Consider the following 26,615-nt stretch of genomic DNA (forward strand, 5'->3'; position numbering starts at 1 on the left):
TTTCAACTGTATTAATTAATAAATATGTATCTGAAAACATTAAAAAGATTTTTTTTAAGTCAAAGACAATAATATAAGACATAAAAACTAGTGAGATATGTAGCCCGAGGCTTGGCGATACTGAGTGACTGTTACATGATCAATATAAAAGCGGAGTGAGATATTCATTCAATCGTGATAGCCTATTTATTGAACCCCTCACGATTACATAATGCTGACACTGTATATCCCATGCCTTCAGTGAGATTTTAACATAATAATTAATAATAAATATTACTGAGGTAAAAGTTCTTATTTGCAGTTGGTAATTAGATCCATGAGAAATTTCTATGCTAAAAATGTATGTACTAAAAAATCTTATTATTATTTCGCCGTCAGCGTTTCTCACTGAGTAAGCACTAACCGATACCGCTGATGGATTGTGAAAAATGTAAATAAAAATAATTAAATAATATTTCCGCGATTGATTCGTATGTCAAGGATTTTGCTGATAATGTTTGTTCTCACAGAACTCTTGATCACCACAGGTACATTCTTTCTGAGGCGCGTTTGAGGAGTGTCGAATCCAATAATCTACAACTTGGGTGCAGAACAGTTTATATTTTACAGATCGACAATATTTTCTTTTATAAATTTTCAATGTTCATTTTTGAGAATTAAAATCAAGCTACTCACTCTCAGATAAGGGATGAGGTCCAAATGACCTCATTTGCTACGGCGTACAGCGTCACTTATGCCAGCGCTCCATTGGCGAGCCAAAAGTCCGAGGACAATAAATCGTCCGATTTGTCTATGCTTTGCTACTGATCAACGAACGAATAAAAAAGTCGAGCTGTCAAAAGTGAAAAGTTACGATTCTCGTAATGTTTTCCGATAATCCTATAATTTTGTGTTATTTATATGTAAACTTGCATAAAATAATATAGCAGTAAAAACAACACAATTTTTTCGATTTCTTTTATGAATTTCTTAAATACAAATAAAAAAATAATTGGTAAATCTCTCATTTTCTAATGTGTAAATTAACAAATTAATCAATGAAAATGTTTAAAACAATTACTGATTTTTTCGGTCCGAATGATGCGTATTAATGTCAAATCGAATTTGTATAGTGATCGACTGACGAAGTCTGGCAAAAATATCAAACATGTTTGAAATCCAACAAGCCTGGTCTGCGGATTAAAAAGTCCGCAGGTCTGGGGTGCTCCACGCGAAAAAAAAGTCCGAAGACTGTAAATCGTCTGACTTGCGTGCCAATGGAGCGCCGGCTTTAGGCTTTTGTCAGAATATGGTAGGTACCAAGTAAAATGTTTGTTACATACTTTATGGCTAATTTTCAATTTAAATAAAACGTAATATTAATATTTATCTACTTTACAGCCAACTCCTTATTATAAAAGCCAGTTACAATTTGATGTTACTATTAATTTTATTGTAAGTACTGTATTATTTTTTTCCAGAACTGGAAATGGTTGAGAATAGTAATGATACTATTATTTGTTTAAATAAATTTTGTATGCTACATTAGCGTCGAGACAGATTTACCCAAATAAGTTTGTCAATATTATTATCTATGCATGAACCTTTTCTAGAACTGTGTCACCGGTGATCTATGTTTAAAGTCATGTTGCAATGTCATCTTTTTTCCTAAGATAAAATTTTATTTCTAATTATCTTGCCATTGATCTGAATAATTATTATTTTTTCTTGAAGTTTATCTACAGAATACAAAGAATAGTTAAAAGCTATGAAAAAAAACCAAATATTTATTTTTATTCATCATCCCATTTTGTTTTTGTGTCGTGTTTGTACTTTAGGACGAGATGCCGAGATTTCGCCGCTCAATTAACCTAATTCAGTGCGATTCAATCTGTGTGCCGCAGTTAATAATTATGTATGCAGAGTTTAACAAAAACGTCTTCAGGTAGTATGAAAAAAATGAAAAATCACAAAATATGTATAATCCTAACAAGTGATTAAAAATTCAATTAATACTTTGCGTGCTGGGGGGCCCCCTTCCGCGTGATGAAGCTGGGCTCCCGGCCCGGAAAAGTCATCCCCGATGGATCGTTCACCAATTAATAGCTCTGAAGAGTCCGCCACAGTCCTGTTGGATGCTCTTATCCCGCAGGACAACGAGTTGCTCGACATTGACAACGACCGATTTCAGCAGCTTCGCGTCTATGCGCTGCTCGACTTAAACACTCCGCGATCCGCAGCCACTACCATGTCCGAACTAGGGATACTGTTTGCCAGCCTCCCGACCGGCAAAGCGTATAGACCGAATACGCTCCTTCCCGTCTTCGGGAAGATATTGGAAAGATTGATAAACAGCAGGATTGAGTCCCACCTGTCGGAAAACTGTCTAATCTCGCAAAGACATTTTGGGTTTAGACCCGGAAAGTCCACCGAGGATGCGATTCGCTTTGTGATCGATTCTGTGGAGAGCTCTGGCAAGGACCTCGTTGCCGGGATTTTTCTTGACATCGCGGGCGCGTTTGATACTGCGTGGTGGCCCCTTGGTTCTGGAAAAGCTTCGGCTGACACAGATCCCCGGGGACCTCTTTGCCTTAGTTCAAAGCTACTTTAGCAATAGGGTGATAATCTACGACTCCGGCCCCAGCCTGATTCACAGGATAACCACCATGGGGTGTCTCCAGGGCTCCATCCTGGGTCCCCTTTTGTGGAACATACTGTTTGACGACGTTCTGTCCCTGCCACTGCCTCCAGGCTGTACGCTCGTTGCGTACGCCGACGACTTGCTCTTGCTTGTTGACTGCTCCCGACCGGCATTTGAGCGTGTAGCCACGGACGCCTTGGGCAGAATCCTTAATTGGGGGTTGCTGAACAAACTGACCTTTGCCCCGAGCAAGACGGAAGCTGTCCTCCTCATGGGTAGTTCTCGGGTCAACATAACTCGACGGCCGCCCACGGTTCGTTTTGGCCAGACCTCAGTGCGTTTCTCAGAAAGGGTTACGTATCTGGGAGTAATTCTTGATTACAAGCATTTGACGCGCTTGCCGTACTCGCGGGGGCACAACACTGGCCGGTGTCCATCTGACACCACCGCAGAGATCCGAGGACAATCCTTACAGGAAGACTGTAAGTGACATAGTGTACAAGACCGCATTTGCGGCATGGCAGGCGAGGTGGACCGCCTCCCGCAAGGGGCGGCACACTTACCGTTTTTTTCCAGACGTATTCTGCAGGCACCAAACTAGAAGACTCCAACCTTCGCACTGGATTAGCCAGTTCCTCACCGGCCATGGCAACTTCGCCGCCAGACTCCACGAGTTTGGCTTGATAGTAGATGGGCCGGGTTGTACCTGCGGGCATGACCACCAAGATGTTGAACACATCCTCTGGGATTGCCCGCTTATGGAACTCGAACGAGCGGAGCTGTTTGCCAGGGTCCGTCCTCACACGGGCCCAATTGGTCATGGAGATCTAATAGCAACCAAGGACAACTTTGCGGCATTCGAGAAATTTGCAGCGTCGTATGGGGAGCGGGATAGTCCCGACTCTTCTGTAGATTCATCCATTTCAATTCGTGACACTCAGTATGCGGATACACAAAGCGCTTAACGTCAGCGGACAGCAGAGCCAGTCCAAAAAACCAAAAAAATCTTTCTTAACTTTCTTCTTTAAGCACTACGGTGTATGGTTGCAGCATCAGTCACGTGAGGCTCCGTCTCGGGACGGAATGAGCACTTAACATCACTTCTTTCAGACACGTTTAAAGCGTCATAGAAAGCGGCCGTGCATATCCACGGCTGTGCATATATGACGGGTGGTGGTGGGAACTTTAACGTAATGTACTGATTACGTCCTCATTGTACGTTTGAATACGTTATAATTTTTATATTAATTTTGTGAGAATTCGAAGCGATCGCTGCTAAAGTGCAGTATTGGCTGTTCAATAAATACAGATTCTTCTTAATTAAATGAGTAATATTGATGGATTACTCTTTTAATATATTCTAATATAATCTATCTCTCACTGAGTAAAATAAATAAACATGAAAGATGTTCAAGCATTGAAATATAAGGTAATGAACTATGTTTTTCGTCTCCTAAACATTTAACATATTGTCGCTTTGGACAAACCGATACTAGGCCGACGATGTATTTCAATTAATCAATTTTTCCCTGGGAAAAATAAAATTAACCATTATAATATTATTCAGATGCGTAAATATCTAGCAATTAAAAATTCCATCTCGCGATGACGTATTTTTTTTTGAAAAATTTCTTCAAAATGCTAATAAATATGGGAAAGAGTATTATCATTAATTGATTGTACAAGAATATTATTGCCTCAGGTAGATTTTACCTCCAAATTAACAGAAAAATTCGGACAACTACTTACTTTATCGTCACAGTCATACTAATAATTATGAATCATTGTCATCAATATTATAATAATAGTAAGTAAGAAGTATAAAATAAACATGACAATGTTTCTTGTAACAGTTATACCATAATTGCGAGAAATATAGTACACAGAGTGATTGATATTGTTATAAGGAAAAGTTTTCATATAATCAAATTATAAAATTGTAAAAATAGCTTTGTGTTGGAGCTGATGGAGAAGATAATCTAAAAACTACACATTGTTGAGTTTTTGAAAATATAGTTCAGTGAAAAGATATTAATAATTTATTATTATTATATTGGGTGTAATAATAATAAATTGTGTGAATTTAGTTTTAAAGAAACAGTGAACATTGATGGGATTAAAGAATGATAAAAATTTCTTGTTTATATTAAAACTGTAAGTACATACCTACCTACTCAGATTTTCTCAATATTAGAATTTTAAAGATTTCAACAGATATTTATAAGAAAATAGATGGTTTTCATAAACATAACTAACTTAATTGGACGTGTAATGTATAATAGGGAACTTAGTCAGTGACGTCCCTAGGCAAAGTGCCACCCTTAGGCAGACTTGGAATACTCACCCCTTTTATTTATAGTTTTAAATTGTATGAAAAATTGTTAGGTGCATATAATAGCATCTTAAACCACAGAGCAGATTAATAAATATAATTTCGATTATTTATACCCCCAATACACAACATTTTGACGCAAGGTTTTGAATGTGTGAGTGTCATACGAAAATAAAACACACATTATAGACGTGCAATGGTGTATGTTGCAACCTTCAAATACGCCAGTATTTAATGAGCGTCAGTGCATAATCCGAGAGCATTTATCATAACGAAATACAAGCGTATTATTGACACGTGTTTAAGTTTATTCCATATTCTTCCATACCCAAGATCCGTTGCTTGTTAGTCCACACCCGTTAGGTATTTTAGTTCCCATTATTTCTGTCACAAAACTAAATATTAAATGCAACAAAAATGTTGAAAAAATGACGTACACACAATCTACTGAGGATTAGAGCATATTCACGAAACCTACCTACTCCCAAACAGCGGTGGTTTTAAGTAAGTGGAGGTCTGAGGCGCTGACAAGTGTGGAGGTCCCCTTGTGATGTTTTAAAACTAAGATGTCGTTACTTTCTAACGAACCGACCGCATCGTTCGCTTCGTGAACAACCTCCACGGTCCCCTTATATTTTGCCGCCCCTAAGCAACGATGACCTGCCTACCTTCACGGGACGTCACTGACTCTAGTGATGTGTGATTACGAGACATGATATTCAGCATAATTTTATTGATACAATATTACTAGAGGACATAATGTACATAATTTTATTTTTCTAACAAATAATAGGTACCCTAAACAATTTTTTGTCAGGGTAGTATGAGGAGATAGGGTTAATAGTAATTCAAATCATTCTTAATTGGAATCGTCATTAATTTTCATTAAATTTCATTAATATTATAATAAAACTATCTGAAAATTTACTAAAAATACCATCGTAACTTGATTGAAAAATTATTTTTTTAAAGATGTAGGCTCCTATATAAAATCAGTTTACGTAGTTATTCAGTCTCTTTGTGTGCTGTATCACTCACCAAACCCGGGATACGAATGTATTAAATTCAGAAATATTTTTTTTTCCATTTAATATAGTATTGTTTTATGAATGCAGGACTTGGGTACATAATATATCACTATATTGCAGTCATTCCCACTGTGTTAGCGCCCCGGCTTTTTCAAAGTTGGATTAATCCCACTTCTTTCTAAATATTACCTTTTGAATTTGCTATCCAATGCAACCAATTTTTATGAAATATTTTTTTACAATAGTATCAATATTTGCAGTTTAAGTTTATTTTGATGATATATGTACTTAATAATATTACAAAATAATTACAAGTTAAAAATAACTTTTTATATACAACGTTTTTAAATTTTCTGTCGAATTATTATGCTCAATATGGTCAAACTTGTACTTGATATGAAGTAAATAAAAACAAACAAATATAGAAATACTGAAAATAATGATTTCCATAGTAACGCACGTAAGTATATATTAATAATAATTTAGTTGCTAGGACCACCCACTTATACACCAATAATAGTGGATTGCATTGCATAGCAACCAATAATAGTGGATTGGATTACGGATTTCTTCCGAAATAACTTTTCATACAAAACAGAATTAACTGAAAATTAATTCAATTCTACTTAAAGATGGCTAAAAGTATTAAAAAATGCATTGGCGTCGTGTTCTGGTATATTCTAAAAGTTTCAAATGTCTAGCTAGTCGGGAAGTTAGTTAAAAATCGATTGCAAGATTTGTACCGGATGAACAACCACCGGACAAATAAGAATATTGTAAAATACCTTTGAATTTTGATTTGGCGCGAAACTTTGTGATTGGATTTATATTAAAGATTGGCTAATAATATGCAATGTTCTTCCTAATCCCATTGAGAAAATAGTTGGTTATTAATAGCCGGTAAGATTATGAAGGCTACACATAACATAATCATAATATTTTCAAAGCTTTATTAATCTTTTGTAAGTACTAAACAATTAATATATTTACTTAAATATGTCGCATGAAATGATTTGAGATCACTATTTATTAATCAGATACATGTCATTATAGCTCATATACGTAATGAATGTGATAACTAATTTACGTATGTAGTAGTACGTAGTTTTCAGAAATACTTATTATGATTGAAAAAATTAGTAACACGTTCACACAGCATCTCTTAGTACCTAGTTAATTACATACATACACGTATTTTTGGTCTTAATTATACCAAATCATGTTCTCCAGAGTAGTTAATATCATTAGAATGATAAATAGTTCTAAGTAATAGGTAATAATTATTAGATAAGTCTATATATGTAGACAAAAACGTGTGTGAAGATTAAATTTCAAAATAGGTGTAATAAAAATAATTTTCCGTACCTACGTAAATGGATTTTAACAATAATTGTCATCAACAGATTTAATATAATTGGCTTTCTATAGCTACAAGGCCTACTATGTTATACAATCATTGTAAAAGTTATCTTTTGTAATTAAAAAAAGTTATAAATCGTGGTTTAATTGGAGATTGAGGATTATAAACAGTTTTTTAGATCTTAATTTGTTTTATTTGTTTTCATCAAATACGAACGATTGTTTATATATTTTTTAATATAAAAGCATGTATGTGCGATATAATTTAGTAGATGAGAAACAAAATCTGGCCAACCTAATATTTTGACAATAATTTTGGATCAAGCCATTTCAAAATTAAAAAAATGGTTATTTTCTTCCCATGAAAAGTTAATTACATGTTATTTATATGAGATAGAATATTTTTTTTATATAATTGGAAATATGGGAAGGTTTGTTTTTGCATTTTAATCATTTTATTGAAATGCAATCCGCATGATATGCCGATTGTTAGTATTATTTGCAGATAACATAAAAAAATAGATCCATGTAGGTGCTATGATGGAACTGAAATAAAGTTATGAATGAATGACCTGAGCATTTTTTGACAAATCAACAAAAATAAAAACTACGTTTTAAATAGGGTAGGTTTTATCTAGACCTAACAATGAAAACCCCACAATTTATACGAAAAAACATTCGTATTATCTTCAATAGTTTTAATTTTGTTTCTCTCTATATACTTTAGTTAATTGATTTCAAGAGTAAAAGTTTTCATGAAATATCAGAATATTTTATGAAAACCGTGGGTTGCCCGTCAAGTGATAGAGTTGCCCACTGAATTCGTCTTCGAAATCAAGTCAGTAAATGTAACGACTGGCTACCTGTTTAAAAATGCACTTAATACGATTCGTAATCATAAATATTACTCGTCTGTAAATACAGGTAGGTAGTACCTCTGTGATAAGAGGACAATGGCGTAGAGTAATATCTATTTCTTAAAATCATTTATGAAAATTTGTTGAAGAGGTTTCTTAGATGGTCCCTCTATGTCATCTTCCAGTTCAGACCTTTTCAAATTAATGACAAAAAATAAGGTGTATAATATAGAATATAAGTATATCATTGGAAACTGTGAAATTATATCTAGTTACAATCCCGAAGTAAAAACAAAGCATAAGAGCATACGAATAAACAAAAAAAATATCCCTTAATCACGTTTTTGATAAAAAAGAAAAAAATATTCAGAAGTGGTGTGTACAAACATATTTATATAAGCATAATTTCACGGTATATATAAAAAAACTATTGCCTTCGTCTTTGTAAGTAGAGTATTTTATTTTAATTATTACATGGTTCATGTACGAATGTGGTATGAACTTCTTACAGTACCTAGTTATATTGTATGACTTGTATTTGCAGAAATATGAGCATGTTTATTGTTAAAACGATCCATTTATATCCAAATCATCAAGTCTTGGGTTGAGCTTTATTATTTTAATGGTGTAATGTAGTTAGGATATTCTCATCTGCGGATCTATGGCCTCATCATTGGGTACCGATGGAAACCGATACAATCAAAATTAAAAAAAAATGCGTTTTTATTAAAATTATTAAGGGGGGACATGCTCAGCGTAGGTCAAAATGGAACTTTTATTGCATTTTCAAACCATGATCCTGGACATTCCTTAAACGTTGTAGATAATCTATTTATATAATTTTGAAGCCTTGTTATTATTTATTATTTATTTTAAACATTTGATGACTGCAAAAAGTATTTTTATTACATAAAATAGTGTTCTTTTAAACCTCTCGCTCTAATGTTTTAGAATATAGTCATATTTCAGTACATGAATGTGCAGCGGTGTTAAGATTTTTTACATTTATTAATTTTTGAACGCATTTATAAAACCATTAGTATAATTTATGACGAGATTATTTTTGTAAAATATTTACGATAAAAAATTATATTGATAATCTCTGTGATCCCAAATTTGACAAAAATTAGGCATTTTATTATTCAAAAAATGGGCAAGATTAACACATTTGAAGATAATTCTAAAGATACTAATTATAAGCTATGTTTTTGACCATTCAAATGTAATAAACATTCTACGAATAATGATTGCTTTATAATAATAATTGACCTAAGTATAAGGTAGTGTTTTTTTTAAATACGCCATTTCTTTTGTTATTCCCCAGTGGTTAAGCTACAACATACGGCCGTATCCATAAATTGACAAACTAAAATTGAAGTAGGGAGTAAGATCATGTTAACGTGCGTGTTTGAACATGTACCGTTTAAAAAAAAAATTAAAAAAAAATCGGTTAGGTATCTAGCTAGTTCTAGTATCTAGTTAGGTATTAGGAATCTTTCCATTCCCTCAATTCCTTAGTAAAACCTAAATGTAGTAGATTTTAAAACGAGCAAATGAGCGAAGAGATTTTATATGTAGTTACTATCAGGCAGAAAAGCTGCATACTTCACCAATATGCTCCGTAATAAGGCGTACGATATTCTCCAGTTCATAATGTAGAAAAAGATAGTGGGCTGCAGAGTTATACGCATAAGGACATTGTATTGACTTTAAATTCTAAAGCATTCTTGATGTGATATGAGTGGCCTGTACCTATTGCAAGTTGGCTGCCAACCTTCGATAGTAGTCAACATTAAAAACAGAAGAAGAAGTAGGTATATCGATAAAATTATTTTTTTTGACATTGTTAGGGTATAATCGTTGTCAATCTATCTTATCGAAGTATTTTAAACACTACAGTTATCAAATATGTCAATAACCTTCTACAACATATTTTCGAATAACTTATTGTGATTTTCAAATATATAATTAAATTTTTTGATTATTAAATAAAGACTTTGACAGCTTAGCTAACGACTTTTTGTAATTTTCTCATACAGAGATTTCCAAACGGTGCGCCGCGAGTATTTTTAATGTTTGCCGAAATATATTTGAATGCAATAAAAGAAAAAGGCCGCACATTTTATTTAAAGAATGACTGAACCCTCAAAGTTCATGCCATATTCATTTATTTAAATTCAGGTTTTCGTCATACCATTCACCAAAAAACAAGAGTCATCATTTATGAATTACTGCTGCTCTATCGAACCAGACGTAAAAAGATTTATTCTCTTAGGAAGTACCTATCGCTTAAAGTATCAATATAGTATTAATAATAAAATTAATTTAAAAAACAATACTAAATTCCTCTATATTTGAAATTATGATCTCTCTTACTTCTTAATTGAGGCATGGTCTAAAAAGATCGTGGCTAGGCGATGCGCGGATTGTGCAAATGACGCGTGCCGAACTAAATATAATTTGTCATATAAATCCAACACGTGTCCATTGAATGTTATGTTTATTGTTCTATTAGTAACAATAATAATATATCCATTGACATGTTTTCTTTTTCAAGTAAATAGGTAACGTTTTTAGTCATCTTTACATGATTTAAGAATTAATACCCCCGTCGCCATCACGAAACAAATTGACGTGTCCACACCTCGACGTTCGCTCACCGATTGCCAGCGAGTCCAAAATTTCGTCGCACCTATAGTTGAAAATTATTTGCCGTTTCACTGAATCGTCTTAATCGTCTGAAATAAACCAACAATATTATGTAATACCAGTGGTCTTCAAACTTTGTCGACTCACGGAACCTTTAGAATTATAAGTTTTTTCGGGGAACCCCATCCTATCCTTAGAAAAATATATATTAAAATAATTACACATTTTTTTACACAATTTGTCGAAGTCTACGTCTATTTGTCAAACTTTTTTTTGACTCGCGGAATCCCCAGAGAGGTGCCGCGGAACACAGTTTGAAGAAAACTGTAATACACTAATTGGCATGCAATTTTCATACGTTTCTATTCCGCAATACCTTTATTATAATGAATCGCATCTGTGGGTCTGTTCTATACATAAGGTAGCCATCGGCGGCTATCGACGGTAGTTTATCATATTTATGTATTGAGTGGTTATTTGTAATTGTCTAAACTGTCAAAAAGTGCTATGTTTTAACAGCCCCTGTGTTAACTTTTAGAGGGAGATAGAGAGTTTTGACGGCTAACTTATTGTAACAATTATAATACTTAATACAAAAACATGATAAACTACCGTCGATAGCCGCCGATAATTGTGTATAGAATTGACCTATTGGTAAAGCTTTATATTTAATGACCACTAGTGTTTTTCAGTAGGTAAGCCCCGAAAACGGTACCTATACCTCATTTGAATGGTATACCTTGATGCAAAATAGTTGGGAAGTACTGTTCTAATATGTTCTAATACGGAAGAGTGAAAAGAAATACAAAAACAAAGTTGTTGGTAATGATATAAATTTGAATAATCCGGAAAGAAAATTATTTATCTATTCATAGTAAATTGATAGTTTAAAGTGTGTAGACGTACGTCTAAATGAACTAAGTGCAATACAGTATTTTTATCGTATTCTGCAGAAATATTGCAATGCAATTAGTTCAAATAAAAGTAATGAAATCGCGGTGTTTTTTTGCATAATTAGTTATCTGAAAATGATTTCATTGTTATATTTAAAAAAATGGTGTTCCGTAAATGTATTCATAGTGAAGAAATACCATCTTGGTACAACCAGAATATAACTGAAACTACCCCTAAATATGGAAGACCGCTAGTGATTCTGTTACAGCTACTAGAAGTGTAAATATTGTGATAATTATATTATAATTTATAAAGTTAATCTATTTTTTTGCTATGTGCAGGAGAAATTATTCCAAAACTAGCAGATATATTGGGTTAATCGCATATACTGCCCTGCTAAGTGAAAAGGCAGTGTTTTTGGTTTTAGTGAAATGATAACCTACGTTTTTAACTACATTTTACACAATAATTGAGAAAATGTAGTTGAAAACTTGGGTTCTCATTTCACTGAAACCAAAAATATTGCCTTTTTACTTAGCAGGGCAGTATAGTACATACAGCAGCCGTAAAGGAGGGAAAGAATGGTTCCGTGTTTGAACAGCTAAAAAGAACAGTTTTTTTCTATTTAATTTTGGATCCGTAATAATAAGATTTCTATATGAGCAAGCTGGTGGTGAAACCACAGTGATCGGTTAAAAACTGGGAAGCTATTTCATCATTTTTTTATCATTGGTTTTCATCAATCTTTAGGAAGAGCTATTTTATAACAATTATCTAAAATACAACAAAAATACGAATGTATAACATTAATAAGAAAAACGTAATAAATAGATGTATAATAAAATAAATATATGTACTCACAATATCGATTTTCACATTTGAAATGTAATGTGGGTTTGTTTATTTACTTTACAATGCTAAATACTGACTAGTATGATTCATTTCCCGTACAATATACATAGTTATCATAAAAATGTCAGCGTTCGTAGTGGATAATGCAAATAAACAGCTATTTACACTAACAACTTGTATATTGCGAAATCAAATCCTGCGGCTGACTTAAATTCACAATTATGTTTTCACATGAGAAACTTCATTAAACCTAAGCGAAATTCCTTACGCAACACAATAATTTATCATTTAATCACGATTTAGAGGTTATTATTGCTGTTAATGTGAAATCATCGACTGTCTCAAAAGTACAGATGTGAAACTATCAAAAGGTCTGTCCAGCTCTCTGGATACAAGATATAACCATATATTTGGTTTTCATCACGTCAACTACTGTACCGTGGGAAAATGTTTTAACGATTGATTTCATTGAATTATAAAGACGCCCCCATTTTTGCTATCATTTTTCCTCAATGGAAAACCCTACGATACAATTTTCCGAGATGCATTTGTCGCGCTACTGTATATAATTTTCATGTGTGTATATACTTTTCATTAGTCTTTAATCGTCCACAGATAGTTAACCACTAATAGTTTGTCTCCGCCGCTTGTCAGTGACACCACTTCTCTTTGTGAAAATTTCAGACCTCCTCCGTCAGTTATGTTGAATCTGGACAAGAACGGAAACGGAAAACAACATGGCCAGGATACGGAAACAGAGAATGAAGATGTTGAACTCGTCGCACCTGAAGGTGGATGGGGGTATATGGTGTGTCTAGGATTCGCAATGACCTTTGTAAGTACAATATAATATAAACGTAAAATTTAAAATAATTACTAGTGCTATATTTTAGATATTTACTAACACATAAATAAATCAGTGTATACAACATTTGGCAATTTTATTACAATATGTTAACAAATTTTCGTATATCATCAAATTATTTTTACAAAATTAATTGAACGTTAAATAATCATTTACTTCTATTTATATCTACTTATAAATGATATAGCTACTAATTCCTGTTTAAAACATTGTGTCGTAAATTTTGAAAGTAAACAATAATTTGAAGGTTTTGTTAAACGTTATCGACGTTTATAATACGAAAATGACAGTTAACATGCACCTACTTGCTTGTGTGTGAATATGATTTTAAATTATAATGCTAATTATATTTTATATATTTCTTTATTTAAAAAGACTACCTAGTTACATTTTAAACGGATTCACTATAATATTTCGGTACAATACTTTAATTTTATTTATTATTTTGAAGGCATCATAGATTTTAAAATATAATAGCATACCCTATAATAATCGAGAAATCTCGTCTCGTCGGTGAATCTCAAATCTAGAGAAATAAGTTTTCGAAAAATTCGAGAATTCTCATTTTTCGAGAAATTATCAACGAAAATCTCGAGAACTGGAGAAATCGTTATTAGGAAAAAATAACAAAGTCAATTTTCTTCGGAAAAAGACAACTGCCAAACTTGATCTGAAATTCTCTGGACGCAGAAAAGCAGTTGACTTAGAACCGGAACGGAATAATTTGTTTTTTGCTCCAATTTAATCTTAAATGGATTAGGCTTGCAGAAAATTTAGGCTGTACATACGAGTTAAAAAAAATAAAGATAATTCTCGAAATAAATACAGAAATCACAAGCACTAGTTCTAACCAAGTCAAGTATATAAGATAATATTAATTTATATTATACCTAATGGTAGTAGGTAATTGTTATACCTATACCAATCTACCATTTTTACCCCAGACCTGGGGTAGGAAATTAGGTAGGCAAAAATAATAAATATCATATTGCCACCTAAAAAACAACGCATCATTGAAAATACAACCAAGAATTTCATTAATTATTAGTCGTAAAGTTTTTCCAGCTAGTAACTGATCATTTATTAAAAGGTACGAGTACATAATGTTTCTTAGTGCATATTATAATATCTGAATTGCAAGCATTACCTTTTATGCGTAAAGAAAAAAATGATTCTGCATAAAATAAGAAAATTACCTCCGAGATTGTGATGACGTCACATTAAATGATTAAATTAATATTTCATTAAATCGTAGCTTTAACCACTCCATATTCAGTTATTTATAACATCATTGGCAAACAACACGTTATGGTGAAAAAAATATTTATACTTCTAGGGTTATAATTTATAATATTACGTTATGATAACATTACTGTAATTTCTGCCATAATATTTCATGTCTTTATACTGTCATAATATTGTGGAACTAGAAAAGTAACGCAATGGGGCAGCACAAGACCGAATGAAATTTATTAGAAAAGTAAGATACCTAGAGGTTAAAGAAAATACTTTTTTTTTTGTATTTAATTTGCAATTTTGAATATAATTTCTCATTACTTACTTACTTATCGTGTCCGGGATCACACCGCTCCTTTCCAAAACGTTGCAGCGGAGACCGCCCTGTCATTGGCCTTCAACAGGTCCTCCTCAATCCCAATTCGAGGGCAAACCAACATATGCTTCGCATCCTGCACCTCCCCACACTCGCATGAGACATCCTCGCCGGTTAAGACACCCCACTTCTTGAGGTTTGTCTTGCACCTTGTGACACCGACTCTTAGTCTGTTCAGTGCCTTCCAGACATCGAAGGGAAGTTCGTGTCCCGGCGAGGGTTTCTCTGTTGGCTCTATCCAAGGATTGCAGAGTCTTTCTTTCCATTTCTGGATACGACTCTCTTCTGGGAGACAATCCACTTCCGTTGTCCTTTTAAGGAAGCCTTTTCTGTACTTGAGCCTTGAGGCCTCTGCTTGATGTTCATGGAGTGGGTGTCTGGGATCATGCGTCTGCTTCCTTCTTTCGACATTCGCCGCTACTTCTCTTCTTATATCGGGAGGAGCTATACCTATGATGGGGTATATTTTATCAACGAGCAGACGGAGAAACGGCAGACCAACAGCCGGCCAATCCTTTCAACACCGGAATCACAAAAATTCTCATTAATGTGATTTTATTTTTGTTTTAGTTAGTCACGACTGCACCTATTCCATCGTTTGGATTTATATTTAATGATTTTTTCTCGAGCCTCGGTGAGAGTTCAAGTGGTGCCACGTTAGTTACCGGTGTTTTCAATGCAGTGGTTTCATGCACAGGTAAATTATTATAATAATCTTATTAATATGAATAAATTATACTTAACACTTGACACTAATTAATAATAAAATAATATATTGTGTAGTACAAAGTTAGTTTTAAAGTATATAGTTATTAAATTATATCATGTGTGTATAGATATTGCAGCACATTATTTACGTTTCACAGAAAACTGAGTTCGATGAAAATTATATAATATGTTAATTTCAACAATTTTTTAAACATGTCTTACTTTATTGTTCAGGAATGAACAAAAAGAAAAGTGTATTGATTTAACTCATTTAACAATCTCTGTAAACTCGATTTTTTTAAAAAAACCAAACACTAATATTCGTATTTTTAACACTGTGCCTGTGGTCAAATAAAGCAGTCAAGATTCATGTTATGTTTTCATTACTAATTTTATTTACTACCATAGTGTGTATGATACGTATTTTTTAATACACGTTTGAATCTATCTGCAAATATAGTAATTGTTCAGTTACGCTCAATGGGTGTAGCGAATAAACCAACATTGTCGTGTACAAAAAGTTTCTTAAGATATGTGTCTCCCAGCTAAGGACTAAGACACGGCGCTGCAAGATGCCACGATGAGAAAGATACTAGGTCAGTTTGGTTGTGCTAGATGTGCATAGACAATGCAATGTAGGCAACTTGCAGCACCGTGTGTCATAGGCCTAAGGAGGCTGTCAAGATTCGCATTGAAAAAAAAGCGAAAAAGGCAACGTGTTTATTTTGTCTAAGGCCAGATACAAAGATATCTCCGTGAAGTTACCTTGAGTAACATAAAAGTAGCAGACTTTAGAAACGCATTCGGTATTTTGTCAAAAATATAATGTATTAGTAGGTACATAGGATTCTAGAAGTAATATTTTATTGTCTTTAATAATATTTCATACATACACCTATATTTAAATTCAAACACAATCTATAAGCATCTATTAATTGCTCAAATTATATACCTGCGTTTCTCAAATCTGCCACTATTTTGTGATGTTGTTAATGTCGAAACGGTAGATAGTGAGTAGTAGTAGGTAGTGACATTTAAGAATGTTTGAGGATCTGGCCCTAAGTGTTTCACGTATTCCATTTTTATTTTTCCAGGGTTTTTCACCACTCTTGCACTGAGGCGCTTTACCCTTAGACAAGTGGGAGTATTCGGTGCTTGCCTTTTTGTCTTGGGTTGCTTTATGACTATTTTCGTCAATAGTGTGTCGCAGCTCGTACTGACGTATGGATTTATGGAAGGCAAGTAACACTATTCAATTATAAATATATTTCCAACGCACTTACTACAATAAAATTTAATTCGTAAATCTTATATGCTATACAATGCGTAATGAATAGATTGTCATGTTGAGAAGTTTAACAACATACTAGGAACGCGTCTTGTGACGCACCTATGAATAAGCAATGTTTTGGTTTTTCTGTCATTACAATAATAAGTAGACGGCAATCAAATACCTGTTTGAAGTTAACCGATACCTTGAATTATTAGTATTGAGTTTATTCAACTCGTCATGTACCTGGTAACCAGGTAAATTACATGATATTATAACACTCAAATCGTTGAATCTGTGTACAAAAAACAACATCAACAATAAACGACAGTTTCAATTAATTTTATTAGTTATTAATAGATTTATGTAGTTACTTACCTATTTATCAATCAAGTATGTACCTAATATAATATGTACATAATAATTCAAATGTATTTATTTATGCGAAGCGAACATTGCACATTATAAATAGGTAGACGTTTACAACATGACATAAAACGTATTAACCCATAGCTTACGGGCCGCACAAAATTGTGTTTTTGCTAATTACTTTTCAAATGCAAATTAACACGTTAATTACAAAATTAATTAAAAAGGCCCGTAAGCATTGTGTTAACAAAAATAATTAGTAATTTAATGAAAACAGTTTTACGGTAGTGTGATAGCAGACGGTTATAACTGCACCTTTTCACTTTTTTAACATTCTTTGATGTGACACAATATTAGAGCTGCAACTCTATTGGTTACAAAGTAATATTAAAACTATCTGAGTCGCTTAGAATCATAACTCACATATTCCAAAAATCAAGTTTTGAGATAATCGCTAAAAACCAACAGAGCACTATTTTTTGTAATTAGAACAACAGTATTGAACTCCCTAGAATATTAATGAGTGAGAGAGTCGAATAACTTTTTTTTTTTTTTAATATATATACCTTATACTCATAACGTTGCAGACATACAGCATACTATAGATATACTATACTAATAGAGCTCCCCGATTGGTTAGGAAGGCGTTGGTGACAAAACTCTATTCTTTGAAATATACGACATATTACACCAACAATGAACTTTGTCAACGATTTTCACATGGTTTAAATTGACTTTTAATACTCAACTATTTTTCGGTATATAGATTAATTCATTTAGAATCACTTGGCATATTTAACTAAAAAACGACAAAATTGCAATATGTGAGTTATGATTCTAAGCGACTCATCTGTATCTGACCAAATGTGAAAAAAGTTGATATGGCAAAAAGATAATATAAAGATAATATGCATAAAAAGCAAGATAATAATAAAACTTCAATCTTTTAAAAATAAATAATTAAAGGTTTGCATGGGATGCTAGTCCCACTTATTTTGATATAACATACTTTAAAATATCTTATGAACTAACTTGTCAGACTGATTTTTTTTTCGTTTATGCTCTCCTGTAAAATTATTGTGTAAACAACAGTTAGTTTGCCATCACAGTACCGTAAAAATAATACAAACACCTAGCTAGATATAAAAAAAATAGTGTGATATAAGTACAAGAAAGAAGGAATTACGCTGAGAGAGATAAAATTATCATATTTTAGTATTTATAACACAACGTCCACCCAAATTCATTTCACTTAAGTAGAAAAATCGATACATGAAGAGATTTGGATAAATACAATACTGATTGGCATCGCCAGTTGACATGTGAATTTGACCTAGCCACATGATTCAAATTCGCAATAAATTAAGATAAATTATACTAAACAACAAAATCACAAAAAAATACAGAACTAGTCACAGTGGAACCGGTCCACGCAATAGTTTCCGGTTTGGCCGGGTGTATTGCTGAAGCTCTTCCGGGGAAGGCATGCATGACTTCACGATTAATAAAATGATAACATTTTTTTTGAAGATCATAATATGGGCCTCCACAGAGTGATGTTTGTATTAACAGATTTTTGATTTTACGAAAAATGGATGTTAGCCACTTAACCTATTAGGTTCATACTCTGACTCCAAACACAATTTTAAAAACAATATGTGTATTTGTCAGACCCAAGATTTGAATCTGGGACCCACGAAATAATAATATAATAGTTATAAGCACTATAATATTTTTCAAATTGTTCAGTAAGAGTGTCGTCAAAGAATATCACTATGCTTAATATTGCTCTTATGCAATCTAACATTGTTAAATTATATTGTGTTATGTATAGTAAGAAAGCTTTTCCTTTCTTTGTTGTCATAAACAATATTAAAACATTATCGTTAATAGGCTTTTAGGCCCTAGTGTGTTAATTCTTCTTTATTGAATCATTTAGTTAGTCATTTACAAACTGGTTCAGATCTTACAAGATATCAACATATTTACCAAACCAAATAGATATATTTTTTATTTAAATGCTTTCCAGGAATTGGCTTTGGAATAATGATCCCAATAAGCTTAACATCCTTCAACAACTACTTCATGGAGAGACGAGCCTTGATGATAAGCCTCGCATCAGTTCTCATTGGTAGTGCTTCCACCGTTTTCCCAACTCTGGCTCAGTTGTCTATGTCGCACTATGGCTTCCGAGGAACTTTGGCCATAATCTGCGCATTTAGTTTTCACGTAATTTTGGCCATGGTTGTCATGCAACCTGTCGAGTGGCATTTAGTTCCTAGAAAGAAGGGCGTTGAAGAAGCAGTTATACCAGGTAAGTGTCTTTGTATTAATATTAAATTAACGGAACAATGTCCCGAAAGTTGAAATCTCGAAAGAAAAAAAAAGCAGGATCGTCTGTAAATACGTGGACAAAAGCGAGTCCAGAAATTTGTACGTATGCAGTTCGCCGTATCACATTTCACAGTGAAATTTTGTATCGGAAATATATGGCCGTATATTAAAGACCGTCCAACCTCTTTGGGCCGTATAGTACTGACATAAAATTCATGTCTAAATAAAACACGGTTCTTGTCGGTTTACACTTTACAGGAAGCTTGCAGGAAACAAATTTTGAAAATAGCCGATATACTGGATTATTTGTTAAGTAAGATTAGGTTAGGTTAGGTTTTCATTCTTGACTTCATGAATTTTGCCAAAATCAGCTATGAAAATGGAATTAATGTTCATATTGAATCTAATAAAATTGGAGATCGTATAGTCAGTCATCTCTTTCCGATAAGAAAGCTCACGACTAACTGTGCCACGGTAAAATGTTTTTACGTACAATTTACATGTAACCGTGAATTCTATAGTGAGTTAATATTATACATAAAATATTTTAAGGTTTAAAAAACGATAGCTTTTTCCAGTCCGGAAGCCAGTATATTGGTTTGATGAAGTGATACAGGAATGCTAGCAAGTATATAATATAAATGGTAATATAGTAAATAAACCTTATATTAATTATTTTCAGTAAGTCACGAATACTACAGTGAAGTAACCGTGATAACAGAAAAAGTACAAAACGACAAGAATCAGGATCTCGAAGGTAGTGCCAAAGAAATACTCACAAAAGACACCAGCAAAGCCAGAGATCCACTTCTCAGACACTCTCTCACACCGAAGTTTTTGAAAGCAGCTGATTCGCTAAAATCGCTGTCTCTGAAACGGCACGCTTCTCGACTGAGCGTCTTCCGGAGAGCCGGAGACGAGGAGTTTGATGAGAAATATCACACCAACCTGGCGAAGGCGTCATCGTTGGCCAGTTTGGGAAACTGGACAGGGAATGTTCTTGCCAGTGAAGCGTTGACGAGTAAGGATGGAAAATGGTGAGTTTTTAACTCTTTTGATTATTGTCAACATTCAATTTAAGTTTGTCATCGCTACAAGAAAGATCAGATTAATATAATTTGTTCGTGGTTTTTCGAATATTATCTAAGTGTTTTTCCAAATATATTTAATATGAATGATGATGATAAACGATGAAAATTTTATATATTATGCACCCATACTGTAATATAGGTAAATTTTATTTACAAATATATTCAATATAATAATATATGAACATGCTTTCAAATCAGATGTCTATGATAAGCGACAAGTACAAAGGTGCTTTTCGTTTTCAGACGCTCTGTTCAAAGATTGTATTTTTTTTAAATCATGTATATACTTCTTTTTGTATTAAAATGTTTTATGATCTCTCCTTAAAGCTTTGTATACAAAATTAATGGTTGAAGATAAAAGAAAGATACTTACTACTAAATCATATCACGAAATAATATGAGTTTTTCATTTAGTTTAATAATATTTGAACTCTAAATTGTTTTCAGGAAGACGTTGGTTGAGTTTTTCGATTTATCACTACTTAAAGATCCGGTGTATTCAAATATTTGCCTCGGAATATCATTCTCCTACTTTGCCGACATGATGTTTTTCCTCTTGGAACCATTCCTATTGGCTACGTATGGATTCACTGAGGTAACCTACATTTTAAACATTATTAATAAACCTTTAAGTAAATAGGCAAAATGAAAATGGGTTGTTAGCAGTAATTGCGGGTGAAGAAATACAAGGTTATAAGTGTTGACGAAACGAAAGTAACAATGAAGCAGCTTAGAATACATCTTCATTGTTGGATTTGTTTAGTCAAAAATGAACACTTAGAACCTTCTAGTATCAGGCTCATAGGCTCGTAGATACGAAGACGCTAAATAAAAATTAAGATTAAATTTTTTACCAATACTAATGATTTTATTTGGTATAAGTTATTTCAGATTTATTTGTGGCAAATTTCAGTGTGTTATCGTAATATTTTATAACCACCCTATTGCAACATAGAACATATTTTTTCTGTCACTATTATTCACAAGTACAGGGGCAGGATATAGGCATTATTACCTCACCGAAACCGAAAGATATTCCTATATTTGGTTTCATTTTAGTGGCAATTTGTGTATCACCAGTTAAATAATTATAGTATTAATTGTGATGGCGCTCGTCAAATCCTTTCGACACACCGTTGCGCCGTACAACATTATTTTTTTGTAAAAGTAGTTTTTTTTTTTATTTATTTAAAAAAATATTACTACCTACTCGATGGTAGTCTAAACTAAAATATACTCAACTTAATTTTAGACAACTAAATGGTATACAAAATCGAAATGTAGAAATGTATAGTTAATGATATTGTAACAAGCATTTAGGATATTTCTGAAAATAGCAGTTTGAGATAAGTATATCGCTTTTAAGATAATTGAAATATCCCACTGTGACATTAGAACTATCAGAAAAATTAGTCAAACATAATAGTGAGACATAATATCTACTGAAATAATGATTATTGACAGAATATCAGTTCATTTTTAAAAAACCAACTGTTATTTTGTGTCAAGATACAAATTATTAAAATATCTCATGTAAACTTATCAATATATATACAATATATGAGTCTATTCTATACACAAGGCGGCTATCGACGGTAATTTATCATATTTATGTATTGAGGTGGTTAATTGTTACAATAAGTTAACCGTCTAAAGTTGTCAAAAAGTGCTATGTTTTAACAGCCCCTATCTTGGCTGTGTTAACTTTTACAGTCAGATAGACAGTTTGACAGTTTAGTCGGCTTATTTATTGTATCAATTATAATACATCAACATATAAATATGTTAAACTACCGTCGATAGCCGCCGGTAACCGCCTTGTGTCTAGAATAGACCGCGTATAATAGAAAACCATAACATTTATATGTACCTATAATTTTATTGTAACATGAATATAGGTAGGTTTTAAAAACGAATTTAGCAAAATGAAAATTAACAGGAATATAGTTTTCATGCATTTTCTTCGTTAATATCTCAAACGATTTTAGTACCTATATTATGAGGCTGTTTTACAAGCTTTTTTCACCAAGTCCAGTTTCAATTTAAGAAAAATAAACTTACTTAATCTCTTTTTCAGGACCAGATTGCTCTCTGCATAACTGTTGGGGCAGCATCAGAGCTGGTTTCTCGCACAATGTTCACAGTGATTAATTATTATGTCAACATCAAAAGTAGACACATCTTCTTGGCCGGAACGTGTTTTATTATGATATTTAGAACAGGTGAATATAATAATATACATTCGAAATACCAAATATATAGTGCTACTTTTATATTTTGGTTCTCTTCCCTCGCTTTCGTCATATGATATTGAATACAATGTGAAATATCTGCAAACAGCGTTCGTGTCATGTCGCCCAAAACATGAAAGCCATACGTTATTTCTTTATTTATTGTATGTTTTTTAAGAAGAAATTAATTTTATTTTGGCAGAAGTATATATTATGTAACTAGGTATTATAATATTGTTTTAACATTGACTAGAATAGAAGAATATTCGCAAATAATAAAAACACAGAACTATTTTTAATTATTCATGTCTAATAATGGAATCAAAAAGGACAAGTGAAAAAGTGACTCATTTGTTTCAGAACAAATGAAAAAATTAAAAGTGAAAGCATGACTCATTTGTTTTTAAAACAAATGATAATACAGTAAACTGCATTACCGTTCGAGCTTTCAATTATTATTTTCGCCAATTGATGTCACTACACCCCTAATTTTTATTTATCACGTTAAATCTGTTTACAAATTTGTAATTATTGTAAAGAAATAGGTACTAAGTACTGTATTACCAAATGTTTAACAATATGTTCACAATCAATTATTTCTCATCAAGAGTATATTGATTATGATATACTTAATGTGTGTTTGGATAGAGACCATTCACTTAGTAGGTTAAACGATTTATTAACAGTAATTTCTCGTAAAAAAATCTGTTAAGAAATATCTTCAGGAATCTATACACCCGATTGTAGAGCCAATAAAAGTATTCAAAACCCATCTACAAATGGTTTAATGCCCGTTATTTAAACAATTATAATGTTTTACAATAAAAGTATCTTATAATTATTATTATGTATCTTTCTTCAACAGCGTTCATTCAAGTATCCACTTTCTACCCAGTGATAATCCTGACCGCGTGTCTGGGCTTCTTCAGAAATTGGTTGAGTGTTCCTCTGCCTCTGGTCTTTGCGGAATACTGCACTCATGAGCGTTTCCCGTCAGCGTATGGGCTCTTCATGATGGTTTCCGGAATTATAATGCTACTTCTTGGACCACTGATAGGTAATTATTAATTGAATAATATTAATCTTCAAATAGTCAAGCTTAATTAGGTGTATGGTGATGATTTCAATTATTGTATTTTCGGCACCCAGAGTTTGAGAAAACAAAAAAATGTAACATTTTTTTATAGAACACCCATACAAATATGCATTGTGATTCGATACAATATTACAGTTAAATAGTTGTTTAACAGAAGTTTTGATAATTCCGTAATCTCGAAAAGATTGATAGAGAGTTGTGCTTAATTAATTTGAATGTTTACTATCAAATATGAAATTCTTTGTACGATATTTTATGGATAAAAAACACAATAATATTTATTCATTTAAAAATTAGAGAAACAAGGACTATTAATTTCTGGAATGCTTTTTCGTCTTTTTCTTAAATGATCAATGATAAACATTATCATAAAATTATCATATTGTAAAAAAAATGGTAAGATATGTTTAATTTCATATTCAGTAAGTAAAAGAATATTTTTCTACAGCCCAAATCAAAAATTTCAAAATACGAATAATTTACAAAACAAAAGACATTGGAAAATATTTTATCTTAACATTTTGTAAGAATTTTCCTATCATAATTCTTCATAAAAAAAAACATATTGGTGTCAAAATATAAAACAATTTTATAAACAATAATATTATATTCCTTCAGCCGCTATTCTGGGCATAGTTAAATCATTTTAACTGAGATTCGACGCGAATATTATCAATAGAGAACATAAGGAGTGGGTAACGAACACTGATGATTTAAAAAAAATCAAAAATTTAGATATATGAGACTTATTTAGCTTTATTTGTTACAGGTTACATACGAGACATTACAAACAGTTATAGCTTTGCATTCTATTCGTTGAATATTTGCTCACTGGCCTGTATAATTCCATGGATGGCTGAGATGTACTTTGACTACAGACACTCGAATAAAACTCTGAAATAAAACCAATACCAGTATTAATTATGTGTATTTATTTTGCCTATATTGAGGACGCCTATGCGATTATCGCATAGCAAAATTTCTTCAAGGCGTTCGGTGCAATCATCGCATGTGTTCATCGCATAAGTAAAACTACACCTTTACTATTTGTGTTGTTATATTCAAAGACTTTTGAATAAATCCTTAAAAAATATGAATATGAAAGTGGAGCTGTTAGAAGATCAAATAATTAAGTTATTTCAAGTTATTTCGCATTGCAGATTAATTTGTAAACTTGTAAAAGAAAAAAATTCATATAGATAACCTGTAAGAAATTACAATATTAGGTATACACTAAATCAGTAAATTTCATAAATAATTTGGTACAGATATTGCCCAGATAAACCCTGAAATTTCAATTTATTATTTTTTTTCGACCATGTCCGATCCTAATAAGATCATATTATGGGCCTCCACAGATGAATCATTATTAAGAATACTTAACATTTACTGAAGAATTATAAAGATAACCTGTAAGAAATAACAATATTAGGTATACACTAAATCAGTCAATTTCATAAATAATTTGGTACAGATATTGCCCAGATAAACCCTGAAGTTTCAATTTATTATTTTTTTTCGACCATGTCCGATCCTAATAAGATCATATTATGGGCCTCCACAGATGAATCATTATTAAGAATACTTAACATTTACTGAAGAATTATAAAAATAGCCACTAACATTGTATCTTATGAACGGTAGGTAGCTATATCAAGTCCAGAAGTTATAAAAATGAATTTATAGACAATATCATTCAAAGCGTCAACGTACAGTAAAAGCAAAAACAATGATTCGGTTCGTGGATTGTATGCGTACGGATACGTAATAATATGTCGTGTATACCTACCGTAGTCAGCGCTGCGGGCACACCGATTGCCAGGTAATCAGTAGCAGTAGTACAGTAGTAGTGCTAAACATCCGCACGCACACCATCGACCAACCGAATCATTGTTTTGATTTTACTGTACCTATATATTATTAATTTGTCTATGGCTACCAATTTAGGCGTATCGAAATGTTATGGAATCACCACCAACCATTGTAATACTAAACGTCGGTATGACTCCTTAATTGTAGTACAAGATCTTTGGTTGTATTAATCTCCACACAAAAATGAATCAAAAATCCTACTTTTGATTTTTCCTTTATTTTGTGTGTAGTTTTGCTTTAGTCACATCCACAAGGTTGTTAAAATTTCTTGGCGTTCAATGCGTCGTCCTGTGCATTTTTCAATATCATCACAGAGGGCGTATAGCGCTGCAGTGTGAATGTGGGTTAGGGGCTAAGACGCACGCTACTGCAATTTGCTGCAAATTGACGTCAACTGTGGCGGTATTTGGTTGATTCCAATCGGATGTATTTGGAATCAAGTAAGAAGGCCTGCGTTGCGTTTGCTGCTTTTTGCAACATCGTGTGTCTGCGCCCTTAACCAGGATGGCATAATCAGTGGGGTTGTATAGACTTATAATTTACCCCAGGTACCTAAAGGGAATACTCCGCCTACCA

General features: G+C 32.7%; 1 protein-coding gene across 1 annotated transcript; it reads left to right on the forward strand.

Moving 5' to 3' along the window:
- Positions 1 to 13,278: 13,278 nt before the first annotated feature.
- LOC147063933 (monocarboxylate transporter 9-like) lies at positions 13,279 to 25,070 on the forward strand. Its single transcript, XM_085959117.1, has 9 exons — positions 13,279 to 13,426; positions 15,639 to 15,765; positions 16,871 to 17,014; positions 19,445 to 19,729; positions 20,432 to 20,786; positions 21,288 to 21,435; positions 22,918 to 23,062; positions 23,937 to 24,128; positions 24,937 to 25,070. Exons 1-9 carry the CDS (start codon positions 13,292 to 13,294, stop codon positions 25,068 to 25,070), a joined length of 1,665 nt encoding a protein of 554 aa, XP_085815243.1. The 5' UTR covers positions 13,279 to 13,291.
- The last annotated feature ends 1,545 nt before the right edge of the window (positions 25,071 to 26,615 follow it).

Source organism: Rhyacophila brunnea, unplaced genomic scaffold (assembly GCF_057557595.1).
Source record: "Rhyacophila brunnea isolate RB1 unplaced genomic scaffold, BYU_Rbru_1.0 scaffold_8, whole genome shotgun sequence".
NCBI lineage: Eukaryota > Metazoa > Arthropoda > Insecta > Trichoptera > Rhyacophilidae > Rhyacophila > Rhyacophila brunnea.